This window comes from Lactuca virosa, chromosome 9 (genome assembly GCF_052849685.1).
Source record: "Lactuca virosa cultivar CGN04683 chromosome 9, Lactuca_virosa_CGN04683_v6, whole genome shotgun sequence".
Lineage (NCBI taxonomy): Eukaryota > Viridiplantae > Streptophyta > Magnoliopsida > Asterales > Asteraceae > Lactuca > Lactuca virosa.
The window spans coordinates 139,473,833-139,501,189 of NC_136434.1; the positions used below are offsets into that span (position 1 = coordinate 139,473,833).

Genomic DNA, 27,357 nt, shown 5'->3' on the forward strand with positions numbered 1-27,357 from the left:
CTTACTAAAAAGTGACGGGGATGGGGTGAAGTTCCTAGATCTACAAAATCCTTCTTGAGTCCTCAAGCTTCTTCTTCTTCCACAAGCTTCAAACACACAAAAACTCTCTCAAGGATGGCTCACAAACTCACACAAATCATTAGGGTTTTGAGATTTAGGGTTTGGGACTTGGAGGCTGTAAATGAGGCCAACATGGAGGGTTTAAGATGCTTAAATAGGGTGCAAATCCCGGAAATTAGGGTTTCGTTATGCCAGTCCTACTCGTCGAGTCGAGGCTCCGAACTCGTCGAGTAGACTTCAAAACTTGCGTCCAAAACCATTCCATACTCGACGAGTTTGGGGCCTCCAACTCGCCGAGTTTCTACATAAAAATGAATTAAATACATACCAGGAACTAGGCGTTACAATTCTCCCCCACTTGTCTTAGACTTCGTCCTCGAAGTCTGCGGCCTCAAATAACTCTGGGTAATGCTCTCTCGTCTCCTCCTCTGGTTCCCAAGTCCAATCTGACCCCTTGTGGTGCATCAACTGCACCTTCACTAACTGCACAACCTTGTTCCTCAAGGTTTTCATCTTGCGATCCAGAATCACCACTGGCCTCTCAATGTAGTTCAGGCTGTCATCCACCCGAATATCCTCTAACGACACAACTGCAGAGTCATCCACCAAGAACTTCCGCAGCTGGGAGACATGAAAAGTACTGTGGATCTGGCTGAGCTCTGCTGGAAGATCCAAGTGATAGGCCACACGACCCACCCGATCTATAACTCCCTGCTTCCTGAACCGGATGACACCTTTCCAAGGTGACACCTTCAGGAGGACCATGTCGCCTACCTGAAACTCCAAGTCTGAATGACGCTTGTCGGCATAGCTTTTCTGTCGACTCTGAGCAGTCTGAAGCCTACTACGGAACTGTTGAATCTTCTTAGTGGTCTTGAGTACCACTTCGGTACTCCCCATGACTCTCTGAACGACCTCGCCCCAACAGATTGGGGTCCTGCATTTCCTCCCGTAGAGCATCTCGAAGGGAGGTCAATCTATGCTAGCGTGGTAGCTGTTGTTATACGAAAATTCCGCTAACGGAAGATACGCATCCCAAACGCCTCCAAAATCCAATACACACGCATGCAACATGTGCTCTAGAGTCTGAATCGTCCTCTCACTCTGCCCGTCAGTATGAGGGTGGAAAGCAATACTAAAGTGAAGACGAGTACCCATCTCGTCATGGAACCGCTTCCAAAATCTGGAAGTGAAACGAACATTTCGGTCTGACACAACCGAAACCGGCACTCCATGACGTGCCACCACCTCACATACGTAGATCTCCGCTAGCTTCTCAGCTGATATACTCTCCTAGATCGGGATGAAATGAGCACTCTTGGTCAACCGATCCACGATGACCCATATCGAATCTACTCCACGTGCGGTCCTGGGAAGCTTCGTGATGAAATCCATATTGATATCTTCCCATTTCCACACGGGAATATCCAACGGCTGTATCTTGCCGTGAGGTCACTGGTGTTCGGCCTTGATTTTCCTACAAGTCAAGCACCGCTCCATATACCAAGCTATGTCCCGCTTCATGCATGGCCACCAATAATCAGGGCGAAGATCCTGATACATCTTCGTCGCCCCAGGATGGATGGAGAATCTCGACTTGTGAGCCTCATCCATCAGAACCTGGTGTACCCGGCCATAGTAAGGAACCTAGACCCTCCGATGCAGGGTCAACAACCCATGACTGTCATACTCAAATGAGGCCACCTGGCCTACGATCCGCTCACACTTCCGGCGCTCTTCCTTCATACCCTCGACCTGCGCCTCCCGAATCCGTTTCAGTAACAGAGTAATCACTGTCATCCTCAGACATATGTCTCGAATCAGAGCCACCACTTCCTTACAGCTAAGAGCATCGGCCCCCACGTTGGCCTTCCCCGGGTGATAAAGGATCTCACAGTCATAATCCTTCACCACATCTAACCACCGCCGCTGGCTCATATTCAGATTCGGCTGATCCATGAGGTACCTCAAGCTCTTGTGGTCCATGTAGATGGTGCAACGAACCCCATAGAGGTAGTGTCGCCAAATATTGAGGGCGAAAACCATAGCCCCCAGCTCCAAATCGTGTGTCGGGTAGTTCGCCTTATTAGGCTTCAACTGCCTCGAAGCGTATGCTATCACGTGACCCCACTGCATCAGCACTGCGCCCATACCTGTGATCGAAGCGTCGCAGTAAACCACAAAGTCGTCGAAGCCCTCTGACAAGGTCAGAATCGATGCCTCGTATAACCACTGTCTGAGAGTCTTGAAGGCTTCCTGCTGCTCAGGCCCCCAGTGGAATGTCACCGACTTCTTAGTCAGTCGGGTCAACGGAACAACAATCTTGGAGAAATACTGGATGAATCTCCGATAATAACCCGCCAGACCAAGAAAACTTCGAATCTCAGTTGGAGACCTCAAAACCTCCCACTGCATCACAACTTCTATCTTGGCCGGATCGACCAGAATACCGTTCTGGTTGACAAGGTACCCCAGAAACTGCACCTCGCGCAACCAGAACTCACACTTGGAGAACTTTGCGAAAAGTCTCTCCCTCCTCAGTGTCCCCAGCACCTCCCTCAGGTGCTCTTCATGTTGCTCCTGAGTCTTGGAATAAACCAAGATATCATCTATGAAGACTATCACAGACCGGTCCAACATTGGTCTGCACACGCGGTTCATGAGATCCATGAACGCGACAGGATAATTGATGAGCCCAAACGACATCACCACGAACTCATAGTGGCCATAACGAGTATGAAAGGCTGTCTTCGGCACATCGTCGTCGCTGACTCGCATCTGGTGATAACCCGATAGTAGATCAATCTTGGAGAACCAAGATGCACCCTGAAGCTGGTCAAATAAATCATCAATCCTCGGGAGGGGATAACGATTCTTCACCGTTACCTTATTCAGCTCCCGTTAATCTATACACATCCGATGTCACCCATCCTTCTTCTTCACAAACAGGATCGGGGCTCCCCATGGCGAACTACTCGGCCTGATAAATCCCTTGTCTAACAGCTCCTACAGCTGTGTAGACAACTCCTGCATCTCAGGAGGAGACAACCGATACGGTGCCTTGGCTATCGAAGCCGCACCAGGCACTAGGTCAATCCTGAACTCTACCTGCCTTTCCGGAGGTACCCCAGACAAATCCTCTGGGAACACATCTGGGTACTCCCGCACGATCGGTACATCATGCACTGTCGCCTTACCCTTATCCCGGGTATTCATAACATAGGCGACATAACCTGCACAACCCTGCTGAAGGTAGCACCTAGCTCTCACTGCTGAACATAAAGTCGGTCCACCCTGCGATCTCTCACCTTGAATCACTAAACCTCCCCCACTTGGGGTCCGAACCCGCACAAGCTGCTGCTCGCTGTCGATCACTGCCCTATTAGGACTCAACCAGTCCATACCCACTATAACCTTATTCCCTTGCAGGGGAATGAGGACTAACTCCACGGAAAACTGCTCATCAAACAACTGCAGTGTACATCCCCGATGAACCCTCGCAACCCGAACAATCCTATCATCAACTATATCTACATCAAGTGGACAGTCCAGCTCCCCTGGAGCTCCTACGAATCGCTTGCTGAGTGCGAGTGACACAAAAGATCGGGTGGCCCCCAAATTAAATAATACCAGAGCAGATATACCGTTCACAAGGAACGATCCTATAATGAAACACATAAGCATAAGCAATAATCAATATAAATAAAGAGGTAAGGAGAAGATACATACCCATCACCACATCGGCAGCTGCACGTGTCTCATCTGCTGTCAACTGGAAGGCTCTGCTCTTTGCCACTGGCGCCTTCGCCCGGACCTGGCAGCCGTCGGTAATCCTCAATGTAGCAGGAGCGGGTGTCGCCACCTGTCCTGCTGCTGCTAAACTCGGGCATTGGGACCGCTTTTGTCCCCTCTGATTGCATTGGAAGCAAATCAGATTTGATATTGTAGTGGTGGTAGTACAGTCCCTGCTGACATGACCAGTTCGGCCGCACTTGAAGCAGCCCAAACTACCCACCCTGCACGTTCCCTCGTGCAACTTGCCGCACTTGCCACAACAGCTGCGGCCCTGCTGGCTCCTCGATCGGTGATCTGATACCTTGGGCTTCTTGCCCACACTCCCTGCCTGAACCCCTTCCGATTTCCTCTTCTTCTCCATCTCTAAATCCAACTCTCTCTCTCTCTCTCTCTCTCCCTCCATCTCTCTCTCCCCCTCCTCTCTCTCTCTCTCTCTCTCTCTCTCTCTCTCTCTCTCTCTCTCTCTCTCTCTCCCTCCATCTCTCTTTCTCTCTCTCTCTCTCTCTCTATCTATCTATCTATCTCTCTCTCTATCTCTCTCTCTCTCTCTCTCTCTCTCTTTCACTCTCTCTCTCGCCCTCACGATCATATTTTCTGGCATCTTGCAGCTGGATCAGCTCACAAACTGGCAGATATCACTCCGTAGCCTCTCATGGTACTGGGCCTTTTCATCTCCTCGTCCGCCATGTACTGTGGAACGAGAAGGGCCCTTTCCCTGAACATGGAGGTGATCTCAGTCACTGTCTCAGTCGTCTGCTAGAGATCCTGGAACTCCCTAGCAAGATGTTGCACCTCAATCACAGGCATAAACTCAGCCCTGAACCTGGCCGAGAAGTCACTCCAGGTCATCGTATCTAAAGTTTCATCATCTCCAATGGCATGTCCGACCTCCTCCCACCAGTCACGTGCTCTGTCCTTCAGAAAACAGGAAGCAAGTCGGACCTTGTCCCCCTCGGGACATCGGATCGTACGGAAGGCGTTGGCGACATAAGCCAACCACCTGCTGCTAGCAATGGGGTTCCGAGCCCCATGATAGTGTGGAGCTCAACAAGCTCGGAACTCCCTGAATGTCACCGTGCACGCCCCTATCATGGCGGAATGCACCCAACCTCTCATCAAGTATCTCCAAGATGCCCTCCTTGACCGTACTGAAGATCACAGGAGTCTGGTCCAAAATACTGCGCGTGACCTCAGATGAAATGAACTCTCTCATCTGCTCGTCGAGCTGCCCAGCTCCAGAGCCCGAGCCTGATCCCTCACCGGCACCTGAACTGCCAACTGGTCTAGTGCGTAGCATCACCATACTGAAAATACACCATAAAAAACATCAGAATACTCATCATAACTCGATGGATCACAAACACTACAAGTTTCCCTGGATTCATCTCAGCCCTCCCTGATTCGAGTATGGATCCCCTGCTTTCGGTAGTACGGGCCCATACTACCTTCCACATATATCCGTACTTTCCTTAAGAATTGCCTTCACTCCACCAAGTCCCTTCTACTACTACTGCTCTTAGCGCTAATCTCATCCTAGGCTTGCCCAAGGGTAATCTCCGAGCCACTCTCCGGCATCAGCTGCATAAGAAGTCCCTGCTATCTCTCCCTAACTAGCTCGCGAATACCATTACATATCACTAAGACTAGATAATTCTTCAAATGAGAGGTCCCAACCTACAACGGTTGGACTCAAATAAGAGCTGCGAAATAGAGCTAGACCTAACCTTCTGAAATTATTTAGTCCTCGCAATATGTAACTTAACGTATTCGTTTCCTAGTTAGTTAATGATAACTAGAAATCCAAAAAGCACAAAGCAAGCAACATTCGAGCATTGAGTAAACAAAACCAGGCATATCCTAATCAGGCCATCATATTACTGACTAATCAGTACTAGCATACAGTTCTATAAGCTCATATAGCAGGCATATAAGGCATCCTTCCTAGATCCTTAGCCCTAATCTAGCATGCAGTTTTCATACACATATAACAGGCATACAAGGCATCATTCTTAGATCCTTAGCCCTAATCTAGCATGCAGTTCTTATAATCATATCATAACATAACAACTTGTATGGGTAATTTGGGAGAACTTACTTGAGCTCGGCTGATTGCATACACCACACCCTTTTTCTCTTTTCAAAATCCTTTTTATAAAAATGGTTTTCTTTCCTTTTTGAAAATTTTCATACCAAGTCCTCAGTTTGAGTCAGATACACCCGAGAGTATGTCTGAATCCCTCAAACCAAGGCTCTGATACCAACTTGTAACATCCCAAAAATCATGACCAAAATTTTCATTTTTAAATTATTAAATAAAACCATAGTTATCAAAATCTTCTCATAGAAATGTAAATCATAGTATCTCAAACATCATGTCAAAAACACATGTCAATTAGGCATGAGCAAATGGACCGAACTGGCCGGAACCGGACCGAACCGGACCCGACCCGGGAACCGGCTTCGGCCAAAATCAAGAACCGAACCGGCCAGACGGTTCTACCAGTTCCGGTTCCGGGTCCGGTTTTTTTGGGGTTTTCTATTTTGGAACTGGTCTGATTTGACACGCTTCCTTGCCAAGGCTCATGTAGCACCTGGTTCTTGGTATGTATTTTTATTTAAGTATTTTTGCATTTTTGGCCTTGGACTCGGCGAGTTGAAGGACCAACTCGCCGAGTAGAAGCGGGATGAGGCGCGAGATTTAAGTGATGGACTCGTCGAGTCGGGTCCCGGACTCGACCAGTAGGCTCTGACTGGACAAAAAACCCTAATCCGAGGGTTTGCACCCTATTTAAACAATGTTATGTCGGCCACAACGTCCCTTATGCTCCCAGAACACCTCTCATTGAAACCCTAGCCGTTATTGAAGCAATCTAAGCCTTGTTGGTAGATATTGGTGCTTGTGGTCTTAAGAAGGAAGGAGAAAGGCATGAGGAAGCAAGTAAAGACCAAGGGAACCTGAGTTTGTGCACCTTCTACAGTTCATTGAAGGTAAAAAGCTGTAACCTTGCTCTTTCATTTGTTAGATCCACTTTTGATGGCCAACCATGATTTTAAACATGGTTGGGGGTTAAAGCTTTTGAATCACGTCATTAAAGGAGTCACAAGGCAGTTGGGGACTGCTTTTGCACCCATGAAAGGCCCCATGCATCTTAAGAGCTTGTTTTATGTCTTTTTGAGCTCAAAGTCCCATGCAAGCACGTAAAGTTTGTAACTTTACGTGCTAGATCGATTATAGAAGCTTGGATCTATCTTTTGATCAAAGGTTGTACATCAGAAATCAAGGATTTAGAGTGTGGACATGACTGACTCGGCGAGTCCGTTCTTGGGACTCGACGAGTCCGAGGCTTTGAGCCCCATATCTGTTGAGAGTCAAAGGAACCCAGTTGAGTGTTAGAAGGGTTGTAATCGGACAGGAAGAGTTACCCAATGTATTGGACGTGATTTTAGACCTGGAGTTCATGGGACTCGACGAGTGCTAGAACAGACTCGGCGAGTCCAAGGCAATCTTCTTAAGGATGAAGATGAACTCGACGAGTTGTTCATCAACTCGGCGAGTCGAGGACAGAACTTGTTCATCAGATGAAGGTGACCTCGACGAGTTGTTCATCAACTCGGCGAGTCGGATGAATTTCATGCGATGTTCATGTGAGGGAGGAACTCATCGAGTTGACGGCCCAACTCGACGAGTCGGGTCATGGATAAGGACGAGTAAAGGGTGAGGGACTCGGCGAGTTGACGGCCCAACTCGGCGAGTCGGGTCAACTTGAAGTTGATTTTGACTAAACTTGGACTGACCCTGTTTAGGGTTGTACTTGTTGTGTGTTGACTTGAAGGTCGTCGTGTAGGGATCGAGGAGTCGAAGGGAGTCGACTTGTGCGCCGAGGATAATTCAAACACTGCACGACATTGAGGTGAGTTACCTTCCAGTAGCGGTGGGTCTATGGCCACAATGCCGGCCCACCAGTAGGAGTTGGTGTAGATGATTGTCTTTGTGATAATTGTCTATGTTTGCTATGTTTGCTACTACCTAATATGTTTATGTGCTAGCATGATATGTTATATGTGATAGTGGTAGTAGGGGGAGATCAGTCCCCAAGTTCGGTCGTTAGGACCGACGGGTAGGTCGGGTACCCCAGAATTGCCTGACAGTATGTTCATGCTATGATATTATGTGGTAGTAGTAGGAGGTGAAATAGTCCTCGGATGTCGGGTGAAATAGACCGACGGGTAAGTCAAGCACCCTAGAATGGCTTGACCTGGGTAGTCAGGCACCCCAGAATTGCCTGGCAGTATATGTGTGTTATATGGTAGTGGTAGGGGGTGAAATAGTCCCCGGTAGTCGGGTGAAATAGACCGACGGGTAAGTCAAGTACCCCAGAATCGCTTGACCTGGGTTCGTCAAGCACCCCAGAATGGCTTGACCTGGGTTCGTCAAGCACCCCAGAATGGCTTGACCTGGGTAGTAAGGCACCCCAGAATTGCCTGACAGTATGTTATTGTATGGTGTGTGGTACGATGGGGGAACTCACTAAGCTTCGTGCTTACGGTTTACAGTTTTGGTTTCAGGTACCTCTTCAGCGAAGGGGAAAGAGCTGCCGCGGTAGCGGCACATCATACACACACGCATTGATTTTCCGCACTTGAGATATTCTGGGATTGTACTCTGACATGTTGCTAATATATGTTTTGGGTTTTCAGACATGATACATTGATTCACAAAATGATATATTGTTACGCAGTTTTCTTATGAATGTTTTATAATCTGTTAATTAAAATGAAATTTTTTTTGGACTCGAAATTTTGGGGATGTTACAAGTTGGTATCAGAGCCCTGGTTTGAGGGATTCGGACACACCCTCGGGGGTGTCTGGATTCAAATCGAGGGATTAAAAGCTTTTTACAAGAAAATGGTTTTCTAAAAGATAAGTTAAAGGAGTTTTGAGAAAGAACGAAGTGTGTGATGTGCGCGACCGGCCGAGCTCAAGTAAGTATTCCCCAAAGTACCCATACAAGTTTATGTTATAATTATCAGTTCCAGTTTTAGTAGAACAGCATGCTAGAATAGGACTAAGGATCTAGGAGGATGCCTTATGTGCCTGTTATATGTGTTTCAGCTTATTGAGAATTGCATGCTAGTATTGAGTAGACAGCAGTAGGATAGCCTGTTTAGGTTATGCCTGATAGTATGAGCTTAGCAATGTATGCTAGTACAGTTTCTTGTTATGAGGATAGAATTGCTTGAGTAGTTTCCTGTGTCTGAATGCTGCTTGCTTTGTGCTTTGTGGGACTCTGAGTGATGGGAGTTAGCCATTAGGTGAATACGTCACGTCACATGTGATCAGGATTGAATAATCTCAGAGTGCTGGATTTGGCCCTATTGCGCAGCTCTCGTTTGAGTCTAACCGTTGTAGGGACGAGTCTTTTACTCGAAGGATTATCTGAGCCTCGTCACATGTGATGGTATTCAGGTGATGACTAATTGGCATTACAATGAGGCCTTCAGCAGTTGAGGACTGGTTTGGGTAGAGTCAGAGATATCCCTAGGGCAAGCCTAGGATGAGAGTAGTAGAGATCAGTAGTAGTAGAAGGGACTTGGTTGAGTTAAGGTAACTCTTGAGGAAAGTACAGATAGATGTGGAAGGTAGTATGGGCCCGTACTACTGAAAGCAGAGGATCCGTACTCGATTCAAGAGGAGCCAAGACGAAACCAAGGAAATTGTAGAGTATGTGTGAGATCCCTCAGCAGCGATGAGTATTCTGACAGTTATTGTGATATGTTTTCAGCATGGTGATGTTGCGCGAGATACCAGTTGGCAGTCCAGGTGCCGGGGAGGGATCTGGATCTGGCTCTGGAGCCGGGCATCTTGATGGTCGGATGAGAGAGTTTATTTCAGCAGAAATTATGCGCAACATCATTGATCAGACTCCTGTGATTTTCGGTTCGGTCAAGAAGGTCGTTGTGGAGCTTTTGGATAGCCGCCTCGGGGCCTTTCGGGCCGAGATTGTAGCAGAGCAGGTGGCGACTCATCTAGAGCCCGAAGCTTGTGGACCTCTGGGATCCTTCTGGAAGGAGGATCCTACCCCTAGCTTTTGTAGCTTGGGGTCAAAAGTGAATGGTGCACTATGTTTTCAGGGGAGTCAATTACAGGATTGGATTGCTGCAGAGGTTTAGCGGGCCCTCCGCGAAGAGTTACCAGACACCATCGGGCGAGTCACCGATAGAGTGGTCGCCGGGATTGCAAGGCGGACCTCAGCTATTCAGGCGATGGGTGAAATGGTCACTGTGACCCGGGAACAGGGGATTGGTTCAGATAGTCAGCTAAGGAAGAGGAAGCGGTCTTCCGGTCTAGTTCGGCAAGACGGGCATGTGGACACTGCCGTAGTTGGTGTCAGGGACCCGCAGGGTCGAGATGGTTACACAAGGAAGGATGGAGCACGGGATGACATGCGTAGCAAGTCTAAGTGCGGCAGATGCGGATGGAAGGGTCATATATGCCAAGAATGCACAATAGAAGTAGAGTTATGCCATCGTTGCCATCAGCCTGGTCACGTCAGAGCAAATTGCCTCGCTCAGCGGATGGGGAAGCCTCAGTATCATCGCAGGCCTCGGAAGGAAGGAGGATTCGGGGGTTCTTTAGAGCAGGTTGTGGGTATGAATCTTCCTTTCTCTATCAGCTTATGTTATGATTTTATTGTTATGGTTCTGCATCAGTAAGGATAATGATATTTCAGAATTTTGTGGCCTGCTTGTGATTGAGTTATATGCCAATTGCATACCGAAAATTGTTAGCGGATAGCGAAAGATCATATCCCAAATCGCGGGATTGGGAGAGTACAACGTCATCTTGGTTTATTCCAAGACTGAGGAACAGCACGAGAAGCACCTGAGGGAGGTGCTAGAGACTTTGAGGAAGGAGAGACTTTTTGCAGGGTACTCCAAATGTGAGTTCTGGTGGCGCGAGATGCAATTTCTTGGGCACCTTGTCAATCAGAAGGATATTCTAGTCGTTCCGGCCAAGATGGAGGCCGTGATGCAGTGGGAGATTCTGAGGTCTCCAATTGAGATTCGGAGTTTCCTGGGTCTAGCGGGTTATTACCGGAGATTTATTCGGGTTCTTGAAAATGGTGTGATCTTTTGGACTGACTGGTGTTGAAAACACTAGCAATGGTAAGCGTGGTTTCTAGCAGATTGGTCATAGGTGGTGAGAAGGATTGGGAATTCTTCCAGTTTTGTGTGCTGTAAGGCATTAACTGAATCAAAGTGGGGGAGAATCATCTAAGGATTCAGAAGTAGGAGCAGTTTTGAGTCTAGGATAAGTTTTGCATCCTTGTCTGAAAGGAAGACAGCCTATGTGGTTGTATGGTTCGAGGAGAATGTGAGATGGAAGTTCGGAAAAACTTGGCAAGGATGAGATCGAGTTCTTGGAATGTTTGCTAGCAAGTATTAGGAAATCAAGTTGGGGATTCCAGTCAGGACATGAGTTCAGTTGAGTGCGGGTCAAGCGCGTGTCGATCCAGTATTAGAGTGTTGTAAGTCTGCGGGTGTAGCCGTAGCATTCACTAGCAGCCAGACAGTATTAGAGTATTGTAAGTCTGCGGGTGTAGCCATAGCATTCACTAGCAGCCAGATAGTGTTAGAGTTCTGTAAGTCTGCTGGTGTAGTCGTAGCATTCACTAGGTTGGTAGATAGCATGAGTGCGTTGTTAAGACGCGGAAGGAACAATAGTACCCACCAGTTCGGGTGTAGCAGTGAGGATATGGAAATCCACGGATTGGATTTCGGAATTACCAAGACGGATTAGACCTAGTTAAGCCAGTGATAAGACTAGAGAAGCGCCACTACATCTATGAGAGCAAGGAAGCATGGGTCGGCTTAAGGTCATTCATGACATGAGGCTACCAATGGCCATGTAGGAATCACATTTAGCCTTGGGTTTGGTGACGTCAGGATTCAACGTATGGACTCGATCAGTTAGATCAGAAAGTTATTAGAGCCTCAGGGTCATGGTAACTAGTGGTAACTAGTTCTAGAGAAGGAATTCGTTCAGAATACGTGTGAGGCGACTAAGTGGGAGTCCTTTGGCTCCGCAGCCGGGCCGGAACCCGGTATTTCGGATGACTGACGAATGAATTAAGACCAGGAGGGTCTAGATAGATTTTGGAAAGCAGCCATGTAGCAGCATGCTGTTTCGGGCAATTCAGTGTTTCAGGCAGTTCAGTGTTTCAGGCAGTTCAGTGTTTCAGGCAGAGCAGTGTATCAGACAGTTTTGGGTCTCCAGCAGTAATAGTATTTTGGGATTTTATGTGCGGTTCACTTCCAGGTTTTGGAAGAAGTTTCATGACGAGCTGGGTACTCGTCTGCACTTTAGCACTATATTTCATCCACAGACATATGGTCAGAGCGAGCGGACCATCCAGACTCTGGAGGATATGCTGCGGGCGTGTGTGTTAGATTTCGGTGGTAGTTGGGATGCTTACCTCCCATTGGCTGAGTTCTCGTACAACGACAGCTACCACGCGAGTATTGACCGTCCTCCCTTCGATATGTTATACGAGAGGAAGTGCAGGACCCCGATATGTTCGGGTGAGGTTGGCCAGAGGGTCATGGGGAGCACCGAAATGGTGCTCAAGACGACAAAGAGGATTCAGCAGGTTCGGAGCAGACTTCAGACTGCTCAGAGTCGGCAGAAAAGTTATGCCGACAATCGCCGATTGGACCTGGAGTTTCAGGTCGGGGATATGGTTCTCCTGAAGGTGTCGCCATGGAAGGGCGTCATCCGATTCAGGAAACGGGGCAAGTTGGGTCCCAGGTATATTGGACCCTTCAGGGTGATAGCCCGGGTGGGCAAGGTGGCATATAGGTTGGATTTGCCAGCCGAACTCAGCCAGATCCACAGCACTTTCGATGTCTCTCAGCTGCGGAAGTGCCTGGTGGATGACTCAGCAGTGGTACCCTTAGAGGACATTCAGGTCGATGACAGCCTGAATTATATTGAGCGGCCAGTGGCGATCCTCGACCGGAAATCGAAGGATCTGAGGAACAAGAGGGTGGAGCTCGTGAAGGTGCAGTGGCAGCACCGGAAGGGCTCGGAATGGACTTGGGAGCCGGTGGATGAGATGATGGAGCATTACCCAGAGCTGTTCCAGGATCGAGCAGCAGACTTCGAGGACGAAGTCTGAAATAAGTGGGGGAGATTTGTAGCACCTGGTTCTTGGTATGTATTTTTATTTAAGTATTTTTGCATTTTTGGCCTTGGACTCGGCGAGTTGAAGGACCAACTCGCTGAGTAGAAGCGGGATGAGGCACGGGATTTAAGTGATGGACTCGTCGAGTCGGGTCCCGGACTCGACCAGTAGGCTCTGATTGGACAAAAAACCCTAATCCGAGGGTTTGCACCCTATTTAAACAATGTTATGTCGGCCACAACGTCCCTTATGCTCCCAGAACACCTCTCATTGAAACCCTAGCCGTTATTGAAGCAATCTAAGCCTTGTTGGTAGATTTTGGTGCTTGTGGTCTTAAGAAGGAAGGAGAAAGGCTTGAGGAAGCAAGTAAAGACCAAGGGAACCCGAGTTTGTGCACCTTCTACAGTTCATTGACGGTAAAAAGTTGTAACCTTGCTCTTTCATTTGTTAGATCCCTTTTTGGGGAGATTTAGGGCTTTTATAAGCCACTTTTGATGGCCAACCATGATTTCAAACATGGTTGGGGGTTAGAGCTTCTGAATCACGTCATTAAAGGAGTCACAAGGCAGTTGGGGACTGCTTTTGCACCCATGAAAGGCCCCATGCATCTTAAGAGCTTGTTTTATGTCTTTTTGAGCTCAAAGTCCCATGCAGGCACGTAAAGTTTGTAACTTTACGTGCTAGATCGATTATAGAAGCTTAGATCTATCTTTTGATCAAAGGTTGTACATCAGAAATCAAGGATTTAGAGTGTGGACATGACTGACTCGGCGAGTCCGTTCTTGGGACTCGACGAGTCCGAGGCTTTGAGCCCCATATCTGTTGAGAGTCAAAGGAACCCAGTTGAGTGTTAGAAGGGTTGTAATCGGACAGGAAGAGTTACCCAATGTATTGGACGTGATTTTAGACTTGGAGTTCATGGGACTCGACGAGTGCTAGAACAGACTCGGCGAGTCCAAGGCAATCTTCTTAAGGATGAAGCTGAACTCGACGAGTTGTTCATCAACTCGGCGAGTCGAGGACAGAACTTGTTCATCAGATGAAGGTGAACTCGACAAGTTGTTCATCAACTCGGCGAGTCGAATGAGTTTCATGTGATGTTAATGTGAGGGAGGAACTCGTCGAGTTGACGGCCCAACTCGACGAGTCGGGTCATGGATAAGGACGAGTAAAGGGTGAGGGACTCGGCGAGTTGACGGCCCAACTCGGCGAGTCGGGTCAACTGGAAGTTGATTTTGACTAGACTTGGACTGACCCTGTTTAGGGTTGTACTTGCTGTGTGTTGACTTGAAGGTCGTCGTGTAGGGATCGGGGAGTCGACTTGTGCGCCGAGGATAATTCAAACACTGCACGACATTGAGGTGAGTTACCTTCCAGTAGCGGTGGGTCTACGGCCACAATGCTGGCCCACCAGTAGGAGTTGGTGTAGATGATTGTCTTTGTGATAATTGTCTATGTTTGCTATGTTTGCTACTACCTAATATGTTTATGTGCTAGCATGATATGTTATATGTGATAGTGGTAGTAGGGGGAGATCAGTCCCCAAGTTCGGTCGTTAGGACCGACGGGTAGGTCGGGTACCCCAGAATTGCCTGACAGTATGTTCATGCTATGATATTATGTGGTAGTAGTAGGAGGTGAAATAGTCCTCGGATGTCGGGTGAAATAGACCGACGGGTAAGTCAAGCACCCTAGAATGGCTTGACCTAGGTAGTCAGGCACCCCAGAATTGCCTGGCAGTATATGTGTGTTATATGGTAGTGGTAGGGGTGAAATAGTCCCCGGTAGTCGGGTGAAATAGACCGACGGGTAAGTCAAGCACCCCAGAATGGCTTGACCTGGGTTCGTCAAGAACCCTAGAATGGCTTGACCTGGGTTCGTCAAGCACCCCAGAATGGCTTGACCTGGGTAGTCAGGCACCCTAGAATTGACTGACAGTATGGTATTGTATGGTGTGTGGTACAATGGGGGAACTCACTAAGCTTCGTGCTTACGGTTTACAGTTTTGGTTTCAGGTACCTCTTCAGCGAAGGGGAAAGAGCTGCCGCGGTAGCGGCACATCATACACACACGTATTGATTTTCCGCACTTGAGATATTCTGGGATTGTACTCTGACATGTTGCTAATATATGTTTTGGGTTTTCAGACATGATACATTGATTCACAAAATGATATATTGTTACGCAGTTTTCTTATGAATGTTTTATAATCTGTTAATTAAAATGAATTTTTTTTTTGGACTCGAAATTTTGGGGATGTTACAGCTCAAACCAAGGCTGTGATACCAACTTGTAACATCCCAAAATCTTCAAACCAAGGCTCTGATACCAACTTGTAACATCCCAAAAATCATGACCAAAATTATTAAATAAATCCATAGTTATCAAAATCTTCTCATAGAAATGTAAATCATAGTATCTCATACATCATGTCAAAAACACATGTCAATATATATCAGAGTAAAACATCCCAGGCTAAACATAATGGTGTGTGCACTGCAATCATCCCGAGCTCTTCCCTTTGCTACCGGAAGTACCTGAAACCCAAACTGAAAACTGTAAGCACGAAGCTTAGTGAGTCTCCCCAAACTACCACATACCATACACATAATCATATAATCACATAATAACATAACATGGGCCTTGCCCGCTACATCGGGCCCCGTCCGACATCGGCCCCCACCCGACATCAGACCGAAGTCCGACATTGGGCCCCGCCCGACATCGGACCGAAATCCGGTATACATAATAATATATCAACAAATACATATAAACATAATCACATAACATAAATATATAAACATTCCTCGGGCCCCACCCGACATCAGACCGAAATCCGGAAACATATAAACATTCCTCAGACTTTCACGGTCGTCGGACCAAAGTCTGAAAGCATACAAAATAAACACATGCAAGAATCATAAAGACATCAAGCATACAAACATTCCTCGGGCTTTCCCCGACATCGGACCGAAGTCTGAAACATATAAACATATGAACCTACATCGGGCACTGCCCGACATCGGACCGAAGTCTGGCACATGCTAACATACATTAACGGGCCGACATTGGTGCCTTAGACTCGTTCCTACAGGAGAAAACTCACCTCGCAAAGCTGAATGCAGAATCTCACGGTAAGGAATCTCTAACGGCTGCTCCAACAACTCCCCGAGTTGTCATTACCAACATAATACTTAATCAAAATCCAATAGTCCTTTAGATATCATTCTATACCCAAAACACCTTCACGGGTCAACCTTAGTCAAAGTCAAAGTCAAAGTCAACATTCTGGTCAAAGTCAACATTCTGGGTTGACTCAACTCGCCGAGTTGGTCCATCAACTCGCCGAGTTCCATAAATCAGAAAACCCTGAAATCGCGATCCAACTCGTCGAGTTCTTCAAGAACTCGTCGAGTTTCTCCTATCAATAGCATCGGGACTTTCCAACTCAGCTCGTCGAGTCCGTCCTTGAACTCGTCGAGTCTAACTTCTACAGGGTCGGGGCATTCTGGCCCAACTCGTCGAGTTCCTCTCTGAACTCGTCGAGTTCTTCAGTCTGTTAAGTTTTCTTAATAGATTAAGTCACTAATTTTCAGATCTAAGCTCCATACTTCAGATATAGACCGGAAATGTCCTTAGAAGGGTAAAGTTTCCAACTTTACCCATTAATACCCTTCCCCAAGATATTTAGCTCAAACTCTAACTCTAAAAGATTTAGATCTTGATCCAAAAGCCATCAATACTTCGAGATAGGGTGTACAAACAGAGATCTAGACCTTAGAGGCTAGATGAACACGTAAAGCCTTCAACTTTCTCTTCATGCATGGCCCTTTGGAGCTTAAAAGGCCAAAATGGTAGTCCAAAGGTTGCATGGGGCTTCTATGGCCATAAAGCTTACACCTTTATGCCATGAAAGCCCTTCAAGACCCTATATCTGAAAGGGTATTAACTTGGGACGTCCATTTCCCAAGGATCAAGGTATTTGGACCAAAAACCCAATAAAAGTGTTAAGTAAGAGATCTAAGATTTCATTTGGCAAGTTTGAGACTTGCTTACCAAAAAGTGACGATGATGGGGTGAAATTCCTGGATCTACAAACTCCTTTTTGAGTCCTCAAGCTTCTTCTTATTCCACAAGCTTCAAACACACAAAAACTCTCTCAAGGATGGCCCACAAACTCACACAAAGCATTAGGGTTTCGAGATTTTGGGTTTGGAACTTGGAGGCTGTAAACGAGGCCAACATGGAGGGTTTAAAATGCTTAAATAGGGTGCACACCCCGAAAATTAGGGTTTCATTATGCCAGTCCTACTCGTCGAGTTGAGGCTCCCAACTCGTCGAGTAGACTTCAAAACCCGCGTCCAAAACCATTCCCTACTCGACGAGTTTGGGGCCTCCAACTCGTCGAGTTTCCACATAAAAATGAATAAAATTTTGAATTAAATACATACCAGGAACTAGGTGTTACAATATAAATTTTGTTCAAATAAATTTAGTATATATAAAAAAGTCTTCAGAAAAGTCCTTAAACTTTAATCTTATTAACGAAAAAGTCATATATATATATATATATATATATATATATATATATATATATTGCAATTTAACCCTTAAAACTGACACTAACCGGTTATAAAGGTTGTTTTGCAAGTGTTTACCGGTTTTAATGGTCAAATTGCAAAAAAATAAATAAATAAATTAGAGATGAATTTTTTGTCAATAAAGCCAAAATATAGATTTGTTTTGTAGGTTTCCTTTATTTCCTCACCCGTCTTCTACCTATGATCTCGTTTAAAGAAACTAAGTTGCCATTTTTTGCATAAGGTCACAAAAAACAGAAAAAAGAAAAATACATTGTTATTTAACACGAAAAAAGAAACTAACTTGCCATTTTTTCACCGGGTCACAAAAAATAGACAATAGAAAATATGTTATTTAGCATGAAAAAAATCTACCTTGCCATTTTTTGCATCAGGTGACAAATAGAAAATGAAAGTATGTTGATCTTTAGTGCAAAAAAAGAAACTAACTTGCCTTTTCTTGCACCATGTTAAAAAATAGATAAAAGAAAATATGATGCTATTTAGTTTGAAAAAAAAAAACTAAATTGTATTTTTCTGCATCAGATCACAAAAAAACTATTATTTAGCGTGATTTTTTGTACTAGGTCACATTAAAAAAAGAAAAATACGTTAGTTTGACATTTTAGCACACTAAAATTTCCGACAATAGGAAGTATTAGGGGTGTGCACCAAACCGCATAAACCGCACAAACCGCCCACACTGCACCAAACCGCACCGCATAATGCGGTTTTCGACGTTTGCGGTTTGTAATTTTTATAAACCGTACTATGCGGTGCGGTTTGTGGTTTACATTTACAAATTCGAGGTTCGCACCGCACCACACCGCACCGCAATGTTATATATATATATATATATATATATATATATATATATATATATATATATATATATATATTAATTGCATTGAAACTCAGACAAATCGAACCAAATTACGTATATATAGTTATATATTATCGATCCAAATTACATATATATTTCTAACTGCATTGTATAATTTGTTAAGGGTTGTAATATAGTTGATGACCTGTAGAACGATAACTAATTATGCAATGTAATCCAAACCATATATGTACTCTAATATTCAACAACGGCTATTAAATATTTAATAAATAATTATATATATATATATATATATATATATATATATATATATATATATATATATTCTATTTGCAATGGTATCAAACCGCACCGCACAACGCGGTTTACAACCTTCGCGGTGCGGTTTGCGGTTTCCAAATATTTCAAACCGCACATGCGGTGCGGTTTGCGATTTTGACTCTAAACCGCACCAAACCGCACCGCGCACCCCTTAGGAAGTATAATGCTAGATGCTAATATGATAAGGACACTTCTTGAAATTTGAATTTATGGCTGCATGAGTTGTTTCGGCCCCAAGCTTTTAAAATTTCCAATATAGTACCTCAGCAATAAAATACTTTTCATTTTGGTCATCTCATCTATCTATGGGTTCGTAATTTACAAGATATGTCTCGGGTAAAACAACATCATACATATTATATAAAATGAACAACTTCACATACCATGGAAAACAATAAAAACGGTCTAAATCATCATACATTATATAACAGAAACAACTGCTTATATCCTGCGAACCCATATAAAATAACTTTTTGATGGTTATATCATTTGGTTCCAACTATATAAACACAAAATTGCATATTACTATTGTGTAAATGTTGTGGCAATAATAAAACTGACCAAAAAAAATCATAAAATTAAATTGGAAGATGAATTAATAAGGCCTTTTGTAGGCATGGCTAATATGCTGCAACTGTTTGTATCAACACTTTGGCAGCTAAGCACCTGAAAGGCCTTAAATACAATGAATATTCATCCATTTGTTTCACAAAATATAATTGGTTTGAGATGAATATTATTACGTTTATGCAATGTAGTTCATGAAATAGTCAGTTTACTTTTCGATTATCTATCATAATTTATGTTTTGTAGCAAATTAATAATTGTTTTGTATAATGTGTTGACGAGATACAATTATGTGACATGCATGTTATGTGTTACAAAACATTAGTAAATTTGGCTTTGATTTGTATCTCTTTAATTTTGGTTTCTTAAGTTATGAGCTACTTTACATATTTGATAATTAAAAGTGATTGTTAAATTATGTGTTAAATCAAATACATGTAAATATATACAAATTGTAACTTATCCTGACTCTCACAAATACACTATAGCTAAAAGTGCTACTTACAATGCATAATGTACAACTTTTTTTTTCTATTCATTGCCCCTGCATTTTTATAGATTATTCAATTTAAATATATACAAATTTTAACTTATAATGCCTCTCACAAAATCATTATACCTAAAAGTGCTGCTTACAATATATAATATACAGCTTTTTAAGTTGGATGATTGTTTAAAAATCATCCAACTTACATAAATAGTCCTTAAATTTTTCTCAACTTTACTTATAATACCCATCGTACTATTTCTTTTTACAGTTATGACCCATACGTTCTTATAGATTATTCAAAAATCATCCAATTTACAAAAATAGTATTTAAACTGTTCTCAACTTTTGATAAATCACCTAACGTTTATTTCTTTTAAACTTTTAGTATTTTTTGAAGCTGTGATACATGCAAGAAAACACACGTAAGAACCCGCGACAAAACGCAGGCTCAAATACTAATTATTTTCGAATGGATAATATATTATCAAAACTAAGGATAGTTTCTACTTCTACAAGGTCATTTCTAAGTTGAATTTGGAAGAATTTGCCATTAATTGGATTTCAACCTCATTCTAATGTGACGTCTAGTTGTAAATTAGTCCTAAATCGAATTTGTTGAAAAAAATAAAATAATTAAATACATTTTAGTCCTAGAATTCTACAAGGACATACTTATCGTCTCTTCTGAGGGTGAGTTTACATTACAGAAAGGTAGGTCCTTTGATCCACCTAAATTCTTATAACTGACTATAAAGTATATATTAAAAATAGTAGGATCCACCTTAAAATATAAATGACCTACTTTGTAGTGCTTGACAAAAAAAAATGGAAAAAGGAGGTATTAAGGACCTACTTTATAGTGTTAGACAAAAAAAAAAGGAAAACGAAGTATAAACTAAAAAAAATAAAATAAAAGACATCATATCTGGTGGCATGAATACGTCTCAAGTCTCACATCAACATTATTTCCAACGATATTTTGTTCACTCCTAGTTATTAGAGTCTCGAACTAAACCGAACTAGACCCAAAAATCAAGAACCAAATTTATGGATATATAGGAACCGAGAACTAAACCAAATTATATTTGGTTTCCAATCAGTTTAGTTCCAACAAGTATTTTGCCCACCTTACTACTAACGTGATCATTTGTTTTCTCTTTATTTGCTATCTTACATCAAATATAACTCTAAACTATATTGGATAAACACATTTACTTGTGATATGTGATCGGAAAATGGAAACCAAAAAGCATGTCGACAACAGTTGCAAAAATTTGGATCCATTTGACAATTATAAAGAAAAAATATACTACAAGGAGTAGTTTTGTAATTTAAGTTATTAGTATCTTAAAAACAACAAGTGCAGTTTTTGATCTCGAGCGTCCACCTCAGCTTTTCTTCACGCCACACGATCTATCTACCACCTCCATTCCCTCCATAAATTGATAAAAATACCAACCACCATAAGAGCTAAACCGTCAGTCAAACACTTCTCTCTCTCTCTCCGTTCAACTCCGACTGTATTACCATGGCTCCACCGCCGTCCCCCACCAGTCTCCAGATCGAATCTGTCGTATTTCCACCATCCGTCAAGCCTCCTGGTGCAACCAACACTTTGTTCCTCGCCGGCGCAGGTATTAATTTCCATATTAAAATCAGTAATACACCTCGATCTTCAATCGATAAAAAATCATGTCAATTTCATCTCTTCGGTTAGGTTTACAATTTTATTGTTAATTTTAATCTTGGAGTTGGAATTGTGTGAATCATGGTTTCTATCATGCGCAAGGTGTGAGAGGTATGGAAATCGATGGTAACTTCGTGAAGTTCACGGGGATTGGTGTGTATCTGGAGGATAAAGCTATTCCGTCACTCGCCGTTAAGTGGAAGGGAAAAACTGCTGCTGAGTTGACAGATTCCGTTGAGTTCTTTAGAGACATTGTTACTGGTAAGCTTCAACTAATTATGTGCTTATGACTCTGATTTGCTTTTCCATGTTATATGAATAAATTTGTGCTTTGATCTTAGGTGTTATAATTACAAATAAAGGGCAAAAAGTATAATTTCTGCTTTGATATTAGGTGTTATTAACTCATTACAAAAAAGTAGAAATAAGAGCAAAAAGTGAAATTAAAACAAAATAAGAATACGGCCCAACCGGGTTCGAACCGGTGACCTCTCTATCTGCAGTCAAATGCTCTACCACTGAGCTATGGACCCATGACTGCTTTTAATATTATAAACTCGTTACAAAAAAAAGTATAATCACCGAAAATAACAAAAAGGTTAGCTTCTGCTTTGATATTAGTTCTTATTAACTCATTACAAAAAACTAAGGGTAAATTTTGAAATTACAAATAAACGAATTAAAAAAGGGCCCAACCGGGTTCGAACCGGTGATTAATTAGTTCGTTTTTAACGTCTTGATCTTATTAGACAGTAGGCACATAGTCTCCAATTAATTCTAGCATAGTATTACTGTAAGTCATTCTCTAAAGTTTAAACAATCGACTTTTGTTATGGAATTCTTAACTGAAGGATAAAAACTTTCAAGACATTTTTAATGGAAACAACAAATTAATGTGTCACATTTATCAATCACGATTTTCCCCATTAAAGCAAAAATTGACAACAAATTTGATGAAGTTAAGTTATCCCAACGGAATCCACAGAGCATGCAACCTTTAAATATATATATTTTTTTCATTATTTAGGTCAACAAGTTATGAATAAGTTCTTTTAATAAATTCATTTTCATTATCTATAAATGTTTAAAAATTTTCATAAATGATTCATCTGTATAAAAGTAAAATTCAAATTTAACATGCATATCGTTAAAATACGATGGATGCATTGAACATACAAAATCGCCCACGAGAAGCACAATAAATTAAGTGGGAACCCAAAATAGAAAGGCCGCAAAGACATTAGTGTTATACTATTATTCTTGATAGTGTTGGTATGTATGTATGTATCTCACTGGCTCAATAGAATTTGGCAGCCCACATTGTTCTCGGCCCTTTCACTTAGCCAATTATGTGTGTATATGTATTGTGAGTAAATAATTCATTATCCATTAGAATTATATTAGTCAACATATAGAGCATTACAAAAAATAGTAGTGATACTCTAAAACCCCTAAAAACAAGGAAACATTAGCCATTTAATAGGTTAACTTAACGGCCAACAATTAACTTCACAAATTAGTAAATTTGATTGCCATACAATAAAACACATGCAACACAAATAAAAATCATCACATAAAATAAGAAAATGTATCTTGATTTCTATACACCTCAATGCAACACTGACTCAACATGACATAGACGTGGTGTCATGAACATGGTAGTTGTCATTAGACTTCCTCGCATAAGTGATTTTTTAAAATAAATATAAAATCCAATGTTTAAAGTCTATTAATGTCAAATAGTTTAGAAATGCGAAAATATGAGGTCTCAATGTTCAAATTCAACATAGGTTGTTCAAAATGTGAGGGAAGTATTAATCAATCACCAAAGCATAATTTATGTATAACATTACAAATAAATGTCTTCTAAATATTCATAATATTCCCTCATCGGTCTCTTTTTAGAATGTTAGGTGTCATGAACATAGTAGATGTCATTAGACTTACTCGCATAAGTGATTTTTTAAAATAAATATAAAATCCAATGTTTAAAGTCTATTGATGTCAAATAGTTTACAAAATGCGAAAATACAAGGCCCCAATGTCCAAATTCAACATAGATTGTTCAAAATGTGAGGGAAGTATTAATCAATCACCAAAACATAATTTATGTATAACATTACAAATAAATGTCTTCCAAATATTCATAATCTTCCCTCATCGGTCTCTTTCTAGAATGATAATATTAAACATGTCAAAATACAAGTGTTAATCTTAAAAAGCCTAGTAAGTATACATGAGGACGACTCTTAATGAGTTTTGGATGATGAAGATCATCCACAGTCAAAGTCAAATCTCCAAAAGATTTAATAATGATAAACAATTATTTAGCCAAAACCAACAAATTCAAAGATTTCAATATTTTAAGAGGGAATAGTTCAACATTAATCAAGTACATAATGTATATGCATCTGATTCAATCCCAAGTCAATCTTAATTACAAAGTTAACATTGATTAGGTCCGACCTCATGCATGGTAGATCAATCTACATAATTTACTTCTCATGCATATTTCAAACTAGGTGACACGTGAACCATCGCACAAGTACCACACAATGAGTATTTAGCATCCATTCTCAATAGTGATGATTATCTAGAAATCTAATCATTTCTAAAAATTCCAATCTTATTTTGATATCATGAATGACTCTCAAAGTCCTACATCCTATATGAATACACAATTAGGATTTCCACATAAAATAGATTTTCCAAAACAAATTAATTTCTTTGCAAAAATTGATTTCAAGAAATCAACAAGTTATACATATAGTAAACAAATTTCACATTGAAGCATATTACAAGAAATCAATTCAATCAAAGCATCATAGTATGGAAGCATGTTTGTAGGGTAATAAAAACCGATTAGGACTATAAATAAGCCTGTGAAATAAATTGATTTTATAAGAAATGTCAATATAAAATGAGAGAGAATAGAGAAAATCGAATTCAAAGAACCATTTTAACAGTTTGTGAAAAATGATTTATGATGCAGGGTATAAGGGTTTTGGAACCTTGAAACATTTGTCTCATATATCACTTGTTATTATATGATGGATGTTTGAAACATAAAAAATCACCCATGAAGAACACTAGAAATTGAGTGTAACCTGAAAACGTAAAAGCCATAAAGGCACTAGTATTATTTTTTATTATCGAACACAAAAGAGGAAGTCACAAGGTTGTGAAAATTTCCAAGGGTAAAGGAGAGAACAATAGTTTATGAATAAATGAAAAAAAGACGATCTAATGAATTTATATAGAGCCTTACAAAGAGTCGTAATGATATTCTAAAACCCTTAAAAATAAGGAAATATTTCTATGTAACAGGTCAACTTAACACCCAAGTAATTAATTCCATGTATCAGTAAATTTGGCTACCATATAATAAAACATAGACAACACAAATACAAACTACCACATAAAATACAAAAATGTATGTTGATTTATGTACAACTTAACGCAAGATTCTTGAAAAAAGCGTTTCCTTAGAATAGGAAAATTTGTAGCTGCAACATCACTCTTTATTCAACAATCTTGGAAAGGTTGCCTAAAACAAAAAAATCTCATGCATGTATAAAAGGTTTCAAAGCATATTCAACAAATATTATGGAGTGGTTCAATATGAAATTTAAATTTAACATTGATACTATTGAACCAAGGGTTTAATCTAGCTGATTAGAGTACTACAAAACTCGAAATTCGACACGAATGAAAAACTCGACCGTAACCAATCCTAATTTTCCAAATTAGGCTCGAGCTCGATAATATAATTAACACTTTTGAGCTCGAATCGAATCGATTATATATATATATATATATATATATATATATATATATATATATATATATATATATATATGTACACACACACAATAGAAATACGATTAAGCTAGCAAGTTTGACTCAAGTTAGATTGATTATGTAAATAGAAAAATGGTAAAAGCGTGGATATAATTTAGCTTGAATAATTTGGAGCCGATTATACTACTAATCGAGCTTGACAGTCAACTCGATGATATGATCAATTAGCTAGAGCTCAACTTAAACTAAGTTGATTTCGAGTATTTTTCAAACCAATATCAAATATTTCATGAGTTGGTTATACTCTACTTAGTTACACCCGAGATAAAACATACAAATTATGATATGTAAAGAATACACTTTAAACCTAATTTATTTTATGGTTAATTACACCCACTTCTATAAAATTTCTACAAATTTTAGACTACACATAACTATTTGGTTGAATGTCCTATGTATATCTCAGTAATTCCATCTACAGGTCCCTTCGAGAAACTGACTCAAGTCACAATGATACTACCATTAACTGGTAAACAATACTCTGAAAAGGTCTCTGAAATGTGCGTTGGTGTTTGGAAATCAAACGGAACCTACACAGATGCAGACGCCATCACCATTGATAAGTTTCTAGAGGTTTTCAAGGACCAAAATTTTCCACCAGACTCTTCTATTCTCTTCACAACCTCTTCCATCGGTTCACTTTCAGTAATTTTCTAGTTTTACCTCTTTAATTCTTTGATTAACGAAGCAAAATTAAAACTCCAACCTTACTTTTGTTTAAATCCAGATCAGCTTCTCGAAAGATGGCAGTATACCTGAAGCTCCAAATGTTGTGTTGGAGAATGAGAAATTGGGGCAAGCTGTAATTGAGTCGGTGATCGGAAGGTATGGTGTTTCTCCTGCAACCAAACAAAGTTTGGCATCAAGACTCTCGGATTTCATGGAAGAAATTGAGGGGAAAGCAACTGAAAATGAAAGTGTTGAATTAGGGAAGAATGGTTTGTGAAAGGTATAATTGGACTTTTAATAATAATGGTGCAGAGAGGATAAAATGTATGTGTTCATTAACTAGGCACATGATCTTAAAATAAAAGCTCAATGACCTTTTACTTTTAATTTTGAATGGGATTTAAGCATAACTAGGATTTTGCCCGCAACGTGTTGTGTCAGTACCAATCTATTTTGTAAGTTGAATTTCGACAACTATATTGATAAAAGTTGGGTACGGTTTGATTTGTTGGTAGAAAAATATACGAGTACCACTGATTAACTCTAATTTATACCGTTGAATGAAAAAGGTATAAATTTATGTGGAAACGTTAAACGTACATAAAAAATAAGCACGAAAACATACACAAAATTTATGTGCAAACGTAAAGAAACTTGAATTTATATTGACATGTATATAAAAATAAGTAAGTAATATTTTCTTAAATAACATCAAAACTGTATATATATGACACAATTTATGCATATGAAGCGTACATAGAAAAATAAATACGAAAACATAAAAAAATTACATCGAAAACGTAGACAAAATCGAATTTATACTGACACATATATTAAAAAAGCAATTAAGTTTTTTATTTTAGAAAAAAATTAATGAACACAAACTAGAAATTTACGTCAAAATGTTGACCACCTTGAATTTATAACGACACACATATTGAAATAAGCACGTTAAGATTTACTTTTTTAAAGTTAACGGACAAAAATTATTAAGGCAAATCAGATTATAGATACTACGAAGGATAAACACGAAAGTTTAGAAAATGAATAGATGAAAAATGATATTTTACAAAGTTAAAAGTGTACATGGCGAAAGTGACATTTAAAAAATGGAGTGTAACAATACAAAAATTCAATTTTTAAAAACAACCCATTATCCATAATTGTTTACAAGAAAAGTCATTGTTTCAAACGTAAATTCATATCAGAGTGTCCCAAAATCCAATATCATGAAAATAGGAATATGTGCATTGATCAAGCCTTTGCTTTCCCACGATCCTCTGAAGTACCTAAAATAA

The 27,357-nt window shown here is 41.1% G+C and overlaps 1 protein-coding gene and 1 non-coding gene across 2 annotated transcripts; one reads left to right on the plus strand and one right to left on the minus strand.

Moving 5' to 3' along the window:
- Positions 1-21,296: 21,296 nt before the first annotated feature.
- Positions 21,297-26,487, plus strand: LOC145141029 (chalcone--flavanone isomerase-like). Its single transcript, XM_079074388.1, has 4 exons — positions 21,297-21,476; positions 21,632-21,790; positions 25,812-26,035; positions 26,118-26,487. Exons 1-4 carry the CDS (start codon positions 21,371-21,373, stop codon positions 26,334-26,336), a joined length of 708 nt encoding a protein of 235 aa, XP_078930514.1. The 5' UTR covers positions 21,297-21,370; the 3' UTR covers positions 26,337-26,487.
- On the minus strand, positions 21,991-22,062 carry TRNAC-GCA (transfer RNA cysteine (anticodon GCA)). The gene has a single exon. It is a non-coding gene; the product is annotated as a tRNA-Cys (tRNA).
- Positions 26,488-27,357: the final 870 nt, after the last annotated feature.